Source organism: Anarhichas minor, unplaced genomic scaffold, assembly GCF_050575085.1.
Source record: "Anarhichas minor isolate MPS153535 unplaced genomic scaffold, ASM5057508v1 ptg000014l, whole genome shotgun sequence".
In the NCBI taxonomy this organism is placed as follows: domain Eukaryota; kingdom Metazoa; phylum Chordata; class Actinopteri; order Perciformes; family Anarhichadidae; genus Anarhichas; species Anarhichas minor.
The window spans coordinates 9,622,117-9,635,690 of NW_027466460.1; the positions used below are offsets into that span (position 1 = coordinate 9,622,117).

The 13,574-nt window shown below is 40.8% G+C and overlaps 1 protein-coding gene across 6 annotated transcripts in view; it reads right to left on the reverse strand.

The window, feature by feature from the left end:
- Positions 1-2,220: 2,220 nt before the first annotated feature.
- Positions 2,221-13,574, reverse strand: part of gab1 (GRB2-associated binding protein 1) — a 47,875-nt gene continuing 36,521 nt past the window's right edge. For 3 of the 6 annotated variants that reach the window (XM_076091390.1, XM_076091394.1, XM_076091393.1), the window contains 7 exons: positions 12,468-12,562; positions 11,122-11,437; positions 8,614-8,706; positions 7,194-7,287; positions 6,450-6,573; positions 4,181-4,309; positions 2,221-4,081 (listed from right to left, as the gene is read on the reverse strand). In XM_076091390.1, coding sequence (XP_075947505.1) covers positions 3,923-4,081; positions 4,181-4,309; positions 6,450-6,573; positions 7,194-7,287; positions 8,614-8,706; positions 11,122-11,437; positions 12,468-12,562 — 1,010 coding nt within the window. In that variant the 3' untranslated portion in view covers positions 2,221-3,922. The remainder of the gene's footprint in view (positions 4,082-4,180; positions 4,310-6,449; positions 6,574-7,193; positions 7,288-8,613; positions 8,707-11,121; positions 11,438-12,467; positions 12,563-13,574) is intronic. The other 3 variants (XM_076091391.1, XM_076091392.1, XM_076091396.1) reach the window with 2 other exon arrangements.

A 13,574-nucleotide genomic window follows, 5' to 3' on the forward strand; every position in this document is an offset into this window, starting at 1 on the left:
TACCGAATCCATAAATATATGATAATTAGCTGGCTGAGATATTTAGATCAGTAGACATACATCATCAAAATCAAAAGGTAAAATGGGACCGACCTTGTACAGAATACAGCGCTACAATAAGACCGTGCACACACGCGTGCTGTGCTCATGCAAACCTGTAAAGGTCCTTGAACATTTTCATGCTGTACTCCCTCAAGAGATGCAAAGGGCTTTTTTTGTGATCCATTATAAAAATTATTGTTGGTTTAGTCTTTTTTTTTTTTAATACAGTTGCTGCTCAAACCCCTATTTATCTCTCAATAAAGTTAAAAGGATCTGTAGACCCCATTATAAGAACCTTTGTTTCAAAGGACAATGAGACATTTAGTGGGGGAAACTTTATCTGAAGGACTGCAGCACATTGTGACACAAAATGTGTGCTGAAATGTAGTGCTTTATAACGCACCATTAGTGGATTTTTGGGCCTTGGTTAGTTCATAAAAAGTAAATCGGAAGGTAATACAATCTTGAAACCCTAAATAATCCTTGTGGTGGCCCCTTGAAGAATCTCTGTAAGCATCCTTCCAGTGTACACACCATGGTCTTACATGCTGTATGCTAGCAAACACTAGTGAATTAACTAAGATCACTGGACATACTGCATTAGAAATAGCCTTATGTGGACAACTGAGCAAAAAAAAAACACACATCTTGAAATTAAACTACAAACCTGTGGATTTCAAGGGCCTTTGTGGTCATTGCAGTAACCCAAGGAGAACAGCACCTTGGCCTGTGAAGCACATGGTGAAGAAATTGTACATGTGATTTAGGCTGCCACAACGCTGCAGAGCCTCAGAAGGGAGGACGTCAAGAGAAATGACTGCACTGAAAGGGGTGTGGGCAAAGGAGAGCCGTACAGTTCATCAAACAAACAGCTCCATCTAGTGGTCAGCTCAGTAAAGCTAGAAATGGGTTTCTGTGCAAGGTGACCCATGCTTTAAATTGATATTCTGGCCTTTAGGATGCTGCAGCAAGAGACGCTTCCTACAAGCAAATTCTCCCTTTAAGCAGATTTAATACAACTTGGATGTAAACTAGTGCAGTTCAAAAGTTCTTTTGACTATAAAGCAGGAGCTATTTAACATTAGATGAACAATACAACAATACAACACTGCCAACATTACACCTGCACAGTTTACTGTAAACACAACTTTCTAGATAAGGTTGATGTTTTACTGTAATGTCACCTCTCACTGCGGTGGGATTTAGGATGTTAGGTCTCTAACCTTCCCAAAAGAATTGTCCCTCAGAAAACATGATTGCTTTCTTAAAATTGTAAGTTAATAAATCATTTGCAAAATAACCTAACGAGACTACGATGATGGCGATTCAGTTACTGTCTCGTGTTTTACATTGGAGACTTCAATATTAACGTTGGCTAAGTTTTGAGTCAATTAGTGAGTTACCACGATTTACCTCTGTTATGAAGACATTTCCTGAAGCTTCAGTGCAAGTAGAAACACAAAAATAATCCCATCGCTGCCTTAAGTAACTCAACTATAAAGAGTTTAATTAAACCCGCTCTGGAAGTTAGGAGTTGGCCCCTTTTCCTCGTAGTAAATAAAGATGGCAACCGGAGGTGACATAAAAGCACCTTGTAACATGATTAAAATGACATTATTTAATTACTAAATCTAAGTTTACAACGTAATATATTTAGCAAATTTGCCTTCATTTTACATTTCCATATCCTATCTAAAACCTATTTGGCTTGCCTTGTGCATCACTGCTGCCACCTTTATTTGGTTTAAGAAGTCAAAAACGTAACTTGCAATTAAAATACGTATTTCCCAGTTGTCCAAGCTGGATATACATTTTTACAGAAACTAGAAATGCACAAATTGAAGATGTGTTAGGTTTACTTGTTAGGCGATTGAACAAATAAGAATTCTGATGATATGGTCACAGTTGCAGGCTTTCATTTGTCAGAATGTCTAGGACATTTTCTTGAAAAACTACTCTATATACAACTTTCAGATAAAACTTTTAAATTATTAGCGATGTAGTTGCAAGCTTGTGAACGTGATTTAGCAATATGAATGTGATTGAAAAGACAACCAAACTAAAAGAACACTCGCCATGCACAGGACATTAACATTGGATTTCTATTTCTTCAAATTCTCTTTTCCATTTTGACTTTCTCATCATCATGGAAATCATATTGAAGAAAGACAACACATGCATAAGAGGTTGGATTTTATTTAGTCCACTTTCAAAAATTTACATTTTCTGTCGAGATTCATTAAAAAAAGACAAAGCATCATCAGCTTTGCAGTCCGTATCACAAAAAGACTGCAACAAGGAAAGAGTGAAGTAGAATGAAGATGACTTAGTAGGCACATTTTTCAAATGATACATGTTAATCTAATTGATGGCAAAGTATGTACAGCAATGATTTTATCTTGTGGTAGCACATGCTTGGGACTTCGGAGTCAAGAGTTCACAGGTTAGTAAAAGCACAGATTTATGCAGACAAAGACTTTTTCACCGTCTATAAAAAGATGTCTCAAGTTGACTACATGAGGCAGTCGATTTCCCAAAACTGTATGCCAGTTCAATTTGAAATAAATTAAACCTTAGATAAGAGAGGAATGAGGAATATCAATTAACTTGTGAAACTAATTGACCGGCGCTTGTCAAACTTAAGCATGTTAACAGACTTTAGCAAATGAATCAAGAATACTGAGCTAAAAGTGGACACGACATCCACCCGATGAAATAACTTGAGAAATAAATTAGAAATGGTTAGTTGTATTCAGAAGTACCTGATTTTCTCTCTCTCTCTAGCCTAAGTTTGATACCTTTGCATAACTTATACAAAACCTGTCACTTTCTTTTAAAAACTCACAGTAATTCATTCATTTATCACAAGTCCTGATACCACCTAAGACCGGCACAGGATTCTACCCTGCAGAATCCACATACCCTCGAGTTAAACGCGCTGGATATTCCATACAAATAAAGGACACTTTTTTTCCTGTTTATATACATAACACTTTTGTACAGTCTTTGCACTTCCATTATAACAGATTGAAGCATCCCCACGTACAAAGTAAATGGAAATCAAATCATGTTCAGTGGATAAAACCTTGAGTGAATCCAAAGCTTAAATTGAGCACTTGGTTACATGTAAAATGAACGAGTTCAACTGCTTTTACATTGAAGGAAAAGAACAAGAACAAAAACAAAAAAAAGGAATAAAACGATGAAATTCTGTCGTACTGGGTTATCTTGGAGATCCGGTTTGAAGTTTGCCATAGACACAGTTCAGGGTGAGTTTCAGTCATCCACACTAACTAAAAATTGTGAAACTGACCTGTGACCAGTGCCCATGGAAACTTCACTCCACTCAAAACAGGAGAAACTGTAAAAAATCAACTCTGTTAACCAGCTATGCTAAGTAGTAGAGAGTTGCATTGATAAAGTATTTTGATCATGTTATCAAGTGATTCAACTTATACTTCAAAACATTAAACAGCATTAGAATAGAAGGAAATGTTAACTGTGGATCCGCCCACCAGCCATTGAAAGGTGAACAGAACAAACAAAAAAACTCCCAATCCAATATAGGAGGCAGTGAATGTTCAAAGTTTGTGGGTCTGCTTAAGTCAAACCCCCGAAGACAAGTCCAGTCATTCCACCTGCTTTCATACCGCATACAGCTTATTCCTGGCTCATACCACTTCCTACGACTGCACACACAGTGCTGTCCTAGGCCTAACAGCAGTGTAAACTAAACAGTTGAGTGGCTATGACGCTCCACCACACATTAAGGATCTTGCTGAGGTGGAAGGTGACAGCTGGACCGTCCCAAAGCACACACCAGAGCCTACACTAGTGGAAAAGGGCCCAACAGTTTGGGGGGTGGGTTGGGACAACGGGGTCACTTGGGTCCCTTGGAAGAGGTGTCTGTCTCTGTGGATTGGCGGCCATCGTTCCAGGCCTCCCGTGTGCTCTTAAGGGCCTGCGTCCGTTGCTGGTCCACAACCACGTAGTCAACACGCTCATCTGAAACTGCCATTCCCGTTCCATTGCTTTTAACCTGAGTAAAGAAAAACACAAAAAAAAGGTCGGTCTTGAAGTTCCTTTAAAATGACTTGTGAACACACGGCTCAGGATGTGAGGACTGAGTAATTCCTACCTTCCTAGGTGGGGTAGACTTGCCGGAGTCAAGATCCAAATCCAGGTACTCCACCTGTTTGTCTCCCTTCTGAATCATCATAGGGCTGCTCCCACCATCCGCAGTCATGGGGGCACCAAGCTTCATGAACTACATAAGCCAGAAAAGGACGCTTTTATTGACTGACTGGGAACACTGAGTCAGTGTCAGTGAAGCAAACTCACACTTCAATACAATCTGGCATTGTCACAATACCCAATATTGGTTTGCTAAGATTGCAAGAGATTGACTGATTTGATTTCCCAAAAAGTTGGTACTTTCACATGTCGCATGTCCTGCGAGCCCAAACTACATTCAAGCCCAACTTGGTGGTTTGTGGACCGGAACATTTAAAAAAGGATGAAAAGATGGACATCAATATACAATTAACCCAAAATGTGTGTGTATACAATTAGTCAACATAATCAGTCCATGTATGAATTGTCAGAATTGGAGCAGTGAATAACAGCACTACCTCGATGAAGTTGATCATCGTTTCATTCTAAGAATAGATTCGTTTAATCAGTGAACATCTTTTCATCTCGCTGGTCTGATCAAACAGGCACCAGACCGTCAAAGTTTGAAGCGTGGACACATCATTCCGCTGATACAGCCAACAAAAAAAAAAAAAAAATGGGCGACAGACCGACATGCCAAAACTCCAGTTGCTTCAAAGCGGTCCAATGAAATACAAATGACTGAGCAAAGCATCTCAGAATTTAACATTTTAATTTAAATTCTGCAAAAGGTGTTTGCACTTTGTTCAGATTGCAGAGTTTATGTTTATCGTTTAGTTTGTTATGCTTTCCCTATTTTACATTGAATAAAGTAGTGGTGGGTCAGTGACATCACTTTGTGTTTACAGCAAATTCCAGATAAGGAGAAAGCGCTTTAAGTCAAAGTTATGGTATTGTGACAACGCTAAGATACACGTTGGACCTATAGGTAGTGTTAATTTCTAACTACAAGTTGGGGGTGGTGTTATTAGAACTAAGATGGTGACAAAACTAGTGCATACCAAGTGTAATGAAAGTGATGGTATTTCACTGCACTGCAAACTGTGTATCCAAGCCACAGATCCTAGCTGGTGTTGGGGAGCGATAACAGCACAGCAAAGTATGCACGATGAACTTGCTGAATGTCTGATCAAATGATAACACCGTAAACTGGTAACCGCTGGTGTTCTGACAGAGCAGGCCATGCACGTCTAAACCTGGCAACCCTGCTCACCTCCTCTATGATGTCAAGTTCCTCCACCTCCCTCTTTACAGGGGTGATGGGGACTGTGCAGTAGAAGGACTCCTCTCTACACAGAGTGAGAAGGAAGCAGCGACAAAAGGAAAAAAGAAACAGCAGATGGTCAAGAACAAAATGCGGGGGGGGGGGAAAGAAAACGAATGAAGCCAGAGCCTGGTGAAGCCAAAGAAATGAAGAACTAGGGAGAAAGAAATGAACATGAGTGATGAAAGAACAGGAAGTCAGCAGACAGTATCAAAGCAAATGTTGGAAAAAGTTAAATTGTTACAGCAAGAAAAACAGGAAAATGATTCATCTAATACCCAAAACTGTAAGAGAAAGAAACCCCAATGACGGAAATGTAATCCTATCACTGTATGGCTGATGTGCCCGATGTTATTACAGCTACATAAGCCAATTGTGCCCGTGTCCGCAGAAAAGATATCTCATTTTGATGCCATTAAAGCCAGTGCCCAGTAAGTAAGGGTACTTATTTGACCAAAAAAAAAAAAAAAAAAGCATTTTTCTTAATTCAAGAACACACTACCTGAAAAGCAGAAGAACAAAATAGAGAATAAAGAAAGCCGAGCTGCAGAACAAGAAGAAATTGCAAAGAAAAGAGCTGAAGTGTCGAGGAGTCCATCTGCAGCAACCAGTTATTTGTCCACACTAATGTGTGCCTTAGAGGAGCGAGAGCTGGAAATGGGCTTTCTCATGTTGTCTGTGCAACAATCACAGCTTAAAATTCTAGGTTGCTCAACCCTGAGAACTTTGCCTGCCTCGTACATACTCTCTACTGTATTCATGGTGCATCTGTAGTGAAAACTGTCTTTGTAAATTTCATATAGAACAATGATTTGAAATAGCTTCGACAAACCACACAAACACATGTCACAATAACAATCAAATAAGACATTTAGCACATTTGTCTATAGCTGTGATTATCTGCGATTTGAGATTAGAAAACAATAATCATGCAACGTCTTATATCAGAGGATAGTTGTGTGTTACATACTGGTTCATCTGTGGACTTATTAGAGACCATGGCTACATAATTCTCATCACAGTCTTCGGAGTCAGTGCTGGAGGCCGTACTATGCACTGACGCGGGTCTCGTTGGCATTGGAAACCTAGAAAGACTGAGCAGCATTCACAATGTTTACACACCGACTTTCCAGACAAGTGAAGTCTCTGGTGAGCACAGAATATATATATAACACAGACATAACAGCCACAGCTATAACCCACTGCAGCCCAGAGGAGTCCCTGCAGCACAAAGCACAGGAATAGACCTAATACAGGACAATAAACTGCATTCAGTGTAACGTAGCTCTGAGGCTGAAGCCCAGACCAGTGTGTATGAGCAGTGCTACTTCGGTCACAAGGTGACGACAGTAATGCATGAAGTGTTAGTGCCTACTTATTTAGTTAATTGTATCCACTACAAAAGGGAATGTTCACGCCAAATAATATTTTTTTTACTTTAAAAAAATAACTGTATTTTGTGTTGGTAAAAACAGTTAATGCACACTGTTTCCGTAACATCGGCTGCTTAAGTTCAGTCCCTTGGTGAAGAAGCGCAGCAATTTATTTTTATTGCCCCTAGCTTTTTTTTATTTTTTAAAGCACGACTAATAAGAAGGGAACCTTTTTTTTTTTTTTTTTAAACGGGCTAAGGAAACAGTGGCGTGGACATTCCCTTAGTTGTTAGCAAAATGCAGAACTATGAAAAATGCTGCAGATCATTTTAGGTACTTACTCCCGAGCGAATGAGCGTGTGACGGGCGAGCGGACGGGCGTAGAGGGCTCCTCCCATTCTGGCAGTGGTATGATCTCAAGTGGAGCTGGTCTTCCTGAAGCAAAGTACACACAACAACAGTCAGCTTCCTGCTTAAGAAACATACTTTAAACTACACTTATGTAAGGCAGGGAAAGGTCAACGACTGGAATGTTGTAAATACTGTGAAGTAAAGCAACCTGTGTGTTCCTAATTATACATTTGAATAGTTTTGAACCTTAAATTATTACTAATGCAGATCAAGTCTGGAACAAATGACTGCATAATGTATGTAGATGCAAACAATGTTATTTGAAAAAGAAATGATAACTTATCAGTTACAAACAGCTAAAAATCAAAAACCAAAAATTAAAAAAAAAACAATCGGGATGAAAATCAAAATATATTCCATTTAAATAGCAATTCTCTCTGGTATCATTTATTGCTCTACAAATTACAAATAAATAAATAAATAAATAAATAAATAATATTCAGCAGCATTTCCCGCCCATTTATTCCTTAAATTTCTATCACCCAAAGTTCTCATCACAAGCGGATCTTGTCTGCTACACACTGTGGCGAGACCTTTGTAGCAAGAGAACAACAATCGTTGCAAGTGTGAGGACATCAAATGTGTGAAACATAGTTTGAACCAATTTCCTCCCTTTAAGAAGGTGAAAAACAAGACAAACTGAAAACAATTGAGCAATTGTACAATGCAAAATCGTGTGCAAGGAGTCGGACTAAAAACATTGTAAACTACATACTTGCTAGTACAAGCTGCACGTACACAAGCAGAAGAGATCATCTGTCTGAGTCTCTCTTTTTATTAGATGATATCATCGTTTCATTTCCTCTTGAAGAGCCTTCGACTACTTCCCAGAGCCACGTGACTGTTCCTTGTGACAATAATTCTGTTGCGGCTGCTACATCTGAATGTGTGCTTTTGGAAAGACAATATATGAAATAAAGACACAAAAAGAAATGTTTTGTCGTTTGTCTGACTGCATGTAAGGAGTCACATCAGAGGGAGAAGATAGTTAGTGTAAGGAGGTAGTAACGGTGTATTCTGAGAGGCATGCTGTGACTCCAATCCACCGTGTATGAAGTGCACACTCAGTCCCCCTCCTGCTGGGATTTAAAATAACACTGGATTAGTGCAACAGCTCTGACACCCATGTTTTGTTCTTAAACCTATTTGGGCAGCTCTGGATGGATGTGCTCATCGCAGCCAGCAAATAGTAAAAAGGTACGGTTTAATTGAGTCTGGTTTGCACACAGTTTCTTACAAGAGGAATCCAACAGAACACGACATGCAAAGAGTCGGAGATGGAGTGTGAGAGAGGTCAGGGAATGGAAAGTTGTCAGATACACAATGGCAGTTCAAGTGGTGAGTACCTACCCTTGCGTCGTCCCCTCGGGAATTCACCTACGGTTTGAGAGTCGGTTCGCTCTAAACCGACACCTTTTGCTCTTATTATTTTAGGACTCTGACCTGATTGGTGAAAGAAGACTTTGCTCATTATAAAATCTTTGGTGATCACAACAGTTAAGCCCAAGTGTAACAACCGTCCCGGCATGCAAAGCAAAAGACGAGACTTTGCTAAACAACACAAACGACACCCTCGCGTACATTTTAAAATCACTTGTTTCTTGTGCAGCACAGTTTTCAAGAGGATGATTGTCATGACAACAGCGGGACCCATACGGCCCAACATGCACCTCACTCCATGCACCACGGCTTCCCACACAAAGACTGACATCACAGCTGTGCATGCACGACGAGCTGTGTATAAGCACGGAAGAAATGATGTCACGGTAAAGAAGACACATACTGGAGCTCCTTTTTTACAAGAGCAAAAAAAAAACAACAACAAACGTGCCAAATCTCAAAGTGAGACGATTCATTTCAGTTGAACATATCATGGTGTTAATACAGTAAAAGCCGTTTGCTGGCCTTGACCACAGATGTCAACGCCCTCGCAACATACGGCTGAGACAAACCGGAGCAGAGAGAGAAGCGCACACAAGATGAACATGGCTGCTGGTGAGTCGGGTTAGTCCACAGTACAGAGGAATGTTGTGTGGCTCAGGGTAAATAAAGACATGAATGATATCCCAAGGTAAAAATCAATAGATGTCAAATGTTTTTACTCTACTATAAACACAGAGTTTAGAGAATAGATATCTAAATAGTGATGTTACTCACTATTGTTTACTTTTCTTCACTTTCAGTCTGAATGTCACACTTTAAATACATCTGTCAAATAGATTTGTGTACATTTTTGGAATTAGCCGTGCTGAATTCTCGTCCATGTGCCGTTTCTACGACAAAATACAGCAGCAAGCCGATCCAAGTTTCCTAAATCCAAGATCCACAGAGCTGAACATTTTGTACTGGGAGCGGTGGGACTGAGGGTTACATCTGAACCCTAATAAAAATCTACATTTGTTTCGTAACTTTCAAATGATCAACTGCAAAGTGCTTTCCATAAACATTAAAATACATCAACAAGATAGCATCAGAAGAGGTTTTTGAGATGTTTTTAACAAAGAATAGCAGTAGATACACTTCTGTCTCTTAGCTCTCCTAATAACACCAAAACACATGGTAAAGTTAGTCAAATAAGATGAATAGTGGTAGAAGTACATTTAATTGTCAACAAAGAAAAAGAAAAGAATCTTGGTTGCTTGACAATAGCAATGAGAGGAAGTGATAGATGGCAAGAAAAAACTACAAATGGCAGGGCCAAAACTACAAAAGAGACTTTTGCCACACCTTTCTGGAAAGTAAGGATCAAAAGCTACAGGCCTAAATATGAATTATACTGACATCCCCCAGAATTCTGTACCAACAGTTAAACATTTCTAAAGACTGAATGTAATATGCGAGTCGATTGGGCAAACTGTCCCTCCGCTAACTAGAGTTTATACATTCTGGAATAAACTGTGTCCAACACACTGCATAACTAGTGCCAAAACAATCACAAATCAACAATGTAACTATGTAACTGTTTGACAATGTTTATCCATGTTTCATGAGCACTGAAGATTTACAGTTATGATTTGGAGAAATTAAAATCTTTTTATAACTTTCAGTCATGGTGGTCCAGCAATGATGCATGCCAAATTTGGAGATGCCTGATTCAAAGGTCAGAGGAAAAAAAGGATTCCCCACCGGGGAACTGTAAACCTCTACAACGCGTCCTATCTGTCTTCAGCGACATTGACAGCCACGGCTTTTGGTTTGCCTACGTGATGACTCCCCGTCTCCCTGACGTCCCTCCGTCCCCTTTCTCTCTTTGCCCATGACTCAGCCTTTCAATCTGCCCCAGATTGTAAGTCCCCTTGCTATTAGGTCTTTCATCAAAGAGCTCCATTCAGATGAAGGGAACAAAGGGGATTGAGGTGACCACTCCGGGCTTCGGTCACTCCATGGCACAGGGACCGCCCCCCCTCCAAAACGGTCTACAGGCCTCTTGAGCTCTGGACAAAAGTGCTTTTGACAAGGAGCTCACTGTGTTGGATGTAAGAGGATGTAGCAGGCACTAAACTCATTTATCAAGAGGTGAAATAAGCTGGTCAAGGACAGGCACAGAAGAAGACGATGGTATTCAACACACCAGACAAACAGAGAGAGACTAAATTAATAGACATATTTGTCCACAATGGCAACTGAAGTACGATGAAGAAAGACAGTGTTTTGAGGACGGTTGGAAATGATAAAATGCTGTGCAGATGGCTTCATGACCACGAGCCAGCACCGTGACAATAGCAGCCGAGTGTGAGACATGGTCAGTTGTTGCATTAGTGAACACTGAACATACTGAAGCAACAATACACTCCTGCACACATCAACCCCCTCAGCAAGAATTTCCACACAAAACACCAGCAACACGTGCATGCACACCTGTTGTCCTCTCACCTTTGCGATCAGGTTTGAGATTGCGGTCCACAGGCGGGGGCTGGCAGTCGCTGAGCATTGGCCTGCGCGGCGGGGTCTTGGGACTGGAGCGGAAGCCCATGTGGGCGGGCGGGGGGACCTGTTTCCCCAGGGAGGAGAACTCCATGGTGCTCGGGGTCATGGGCACATAGTTCGGCTCGTGCATCGGCTCCGACAAACTGCCCGAGCGATGGTGCGACGGCGAGTTGGCGCTCATGGGGACGTAGTTCTGGTCGACCTCTTCTGTGGACTGGCTGCCCACTGGCATCATTCCTTTATTTTTCTGAGGGGGAGAAGGCACACAAACACGTTCACAAACAAAGGACAATCAGAGCTGGTATGTGCCTCTAAACGGTAATGATATTCAACTTTATCTTAAGACAAAACCCTGAGCAGTCATCTGTACACACACTCAAACTATTTTTGTGTTAGATATTCCTTCAGACAAAAGCAATCGAGGATCAACTCAAAGAACTCATAAACCCATACAGGTTGGTGTTTGTTTTGATACTAGTCAGCATACATTACATTACACCACCAAGATATAGAGAAATGAATGCAGCAGCAGATAACACCGGCTCTATCATGAAGCAAAACTGCTTGCGGGATTGCTAAAGACTTATCACCAGCGAGAAATAATGAACAAATGTCAATACACACACGGTAAGTGTTGTCGACTGCTATTATGTTAAATTCAATGAAGGTCTTTGTAGAACACTAGCAGTCTAATTAGAAACTGCTACAGTGCGTCTGGTATCTCTTTTACACGTTATGTTACTTCAATCCTCAATAAAGTGAACTGATGTTCTTCTGTAGCCTTGGGACTAACGGAGCCAATTAATCACTTAATTATTTTGTCAGATTATTCTCCGATCACACCTGACTGTAGCCATTGTTTCACTTACATACAATAATGTATGAATGCCAAAAAAAGAAGAGTTAGCAGTGACTTATAAACTGCATTTAGCAGGCTTGCTTATGAAGTAGGGCAGCAATGAAGAACGGAAAACCGTAATACACGTCGACAGCTTCCTCTAACACGTTACGACTAATCTCTGCCCCACAACGCAGAATAGCATCATGGGAGCAGAGATGGGAATGCAGCATTTGCAGTATGAACGGCTGAGAAAAGTCCAAACTTTATTGTGAGCAGAAAAGTTTTCTCACGTCTACGTCTCTAATAACAATTACGATGAAGATTGTAAAAACAGCCAAATTCATGACTCAAAAAACGTATCTTTAAGTTGGCAAACGCTACTTGAAAGCACACATCTGTGAGTTAATAAACCGGTGAACCTTGGAGCAACACTTACAAAGTAGCTGTTGAAGCTTTCATTGAAGTCAAACGAACAGCTTTTCTCAGAGGGGAATGATCGAGGAATGTCGTAGCAGTCCTGGGATCCAAAATCTGAAAAAACAAAACAAATAAAATCAACAAATATACGCCTCCATTCAATATTCAAATTCGATATTGAACCGGCAATAATTTTATCAGTACATGAAGAGCACTACGCATAATGTTTCCCCATATCAAAGCAAAATGCTTAATTTCAAGCCCATTTATGCTCCAGCATAAACCCAACGCCACACACACACACACACACACACACACACACACACACACACACACACACACACACACACACACACACACACACACACACACACACACACACACACACACACACACACACACACACACACACACACACACACACACACACAAGGCCTTATTAAAGTACAGTACGTGTTTCCACTGGAAAGACTATTGTGTTTAGCGGGACAGAGCTCAGTAGCTGTACAGCATGTAATGACTCCACTGTGTAGCACAGAAGTATTGTTTTTTGCATTCTCATTAGGCGCTAATGCAGAGTCGCTAATGCATCTCACTTACAGCCACAAGAACCACAGCGGGGGGGGGGGGACCATGACGGGGAATAATTGCATTGACTAATGCCATTTCTTTGAAATATTGTAATTGCCCCCCCTAATAAGTAAAATGTATCGTTACAAATTGGTCGGATGAAATCCTGTTTACAGTATAAATAATTCAACTAGTCAATGGTCCTTCACAGTGTGTTTGCACCCTGGCCTGTGTATTTGTCACCAGGATGCAGAGCAGCAGAATTAAACCCTTCAACCCAGTCTCGTGTTGGGTGAAATATTCTCAACGTGAACTCACACACACACACACACACACACACACACACACACACACACAACACCTCCTCCTCTGAGCCCGGGGTATCCACTGTCCACAGCCTTCACAAGCGATGCGCGCAGGTTAGGCCGATAACAGAGTTTCACCAAAGACTTCAGCGTCTCTTGGGTTTGTGTAAACAATTATTTTGCCACCAATACTTCTGTAATGACACTTGTCACCACAAGAGGGAGGAGTGAGTGGAAGGATATATTATGTT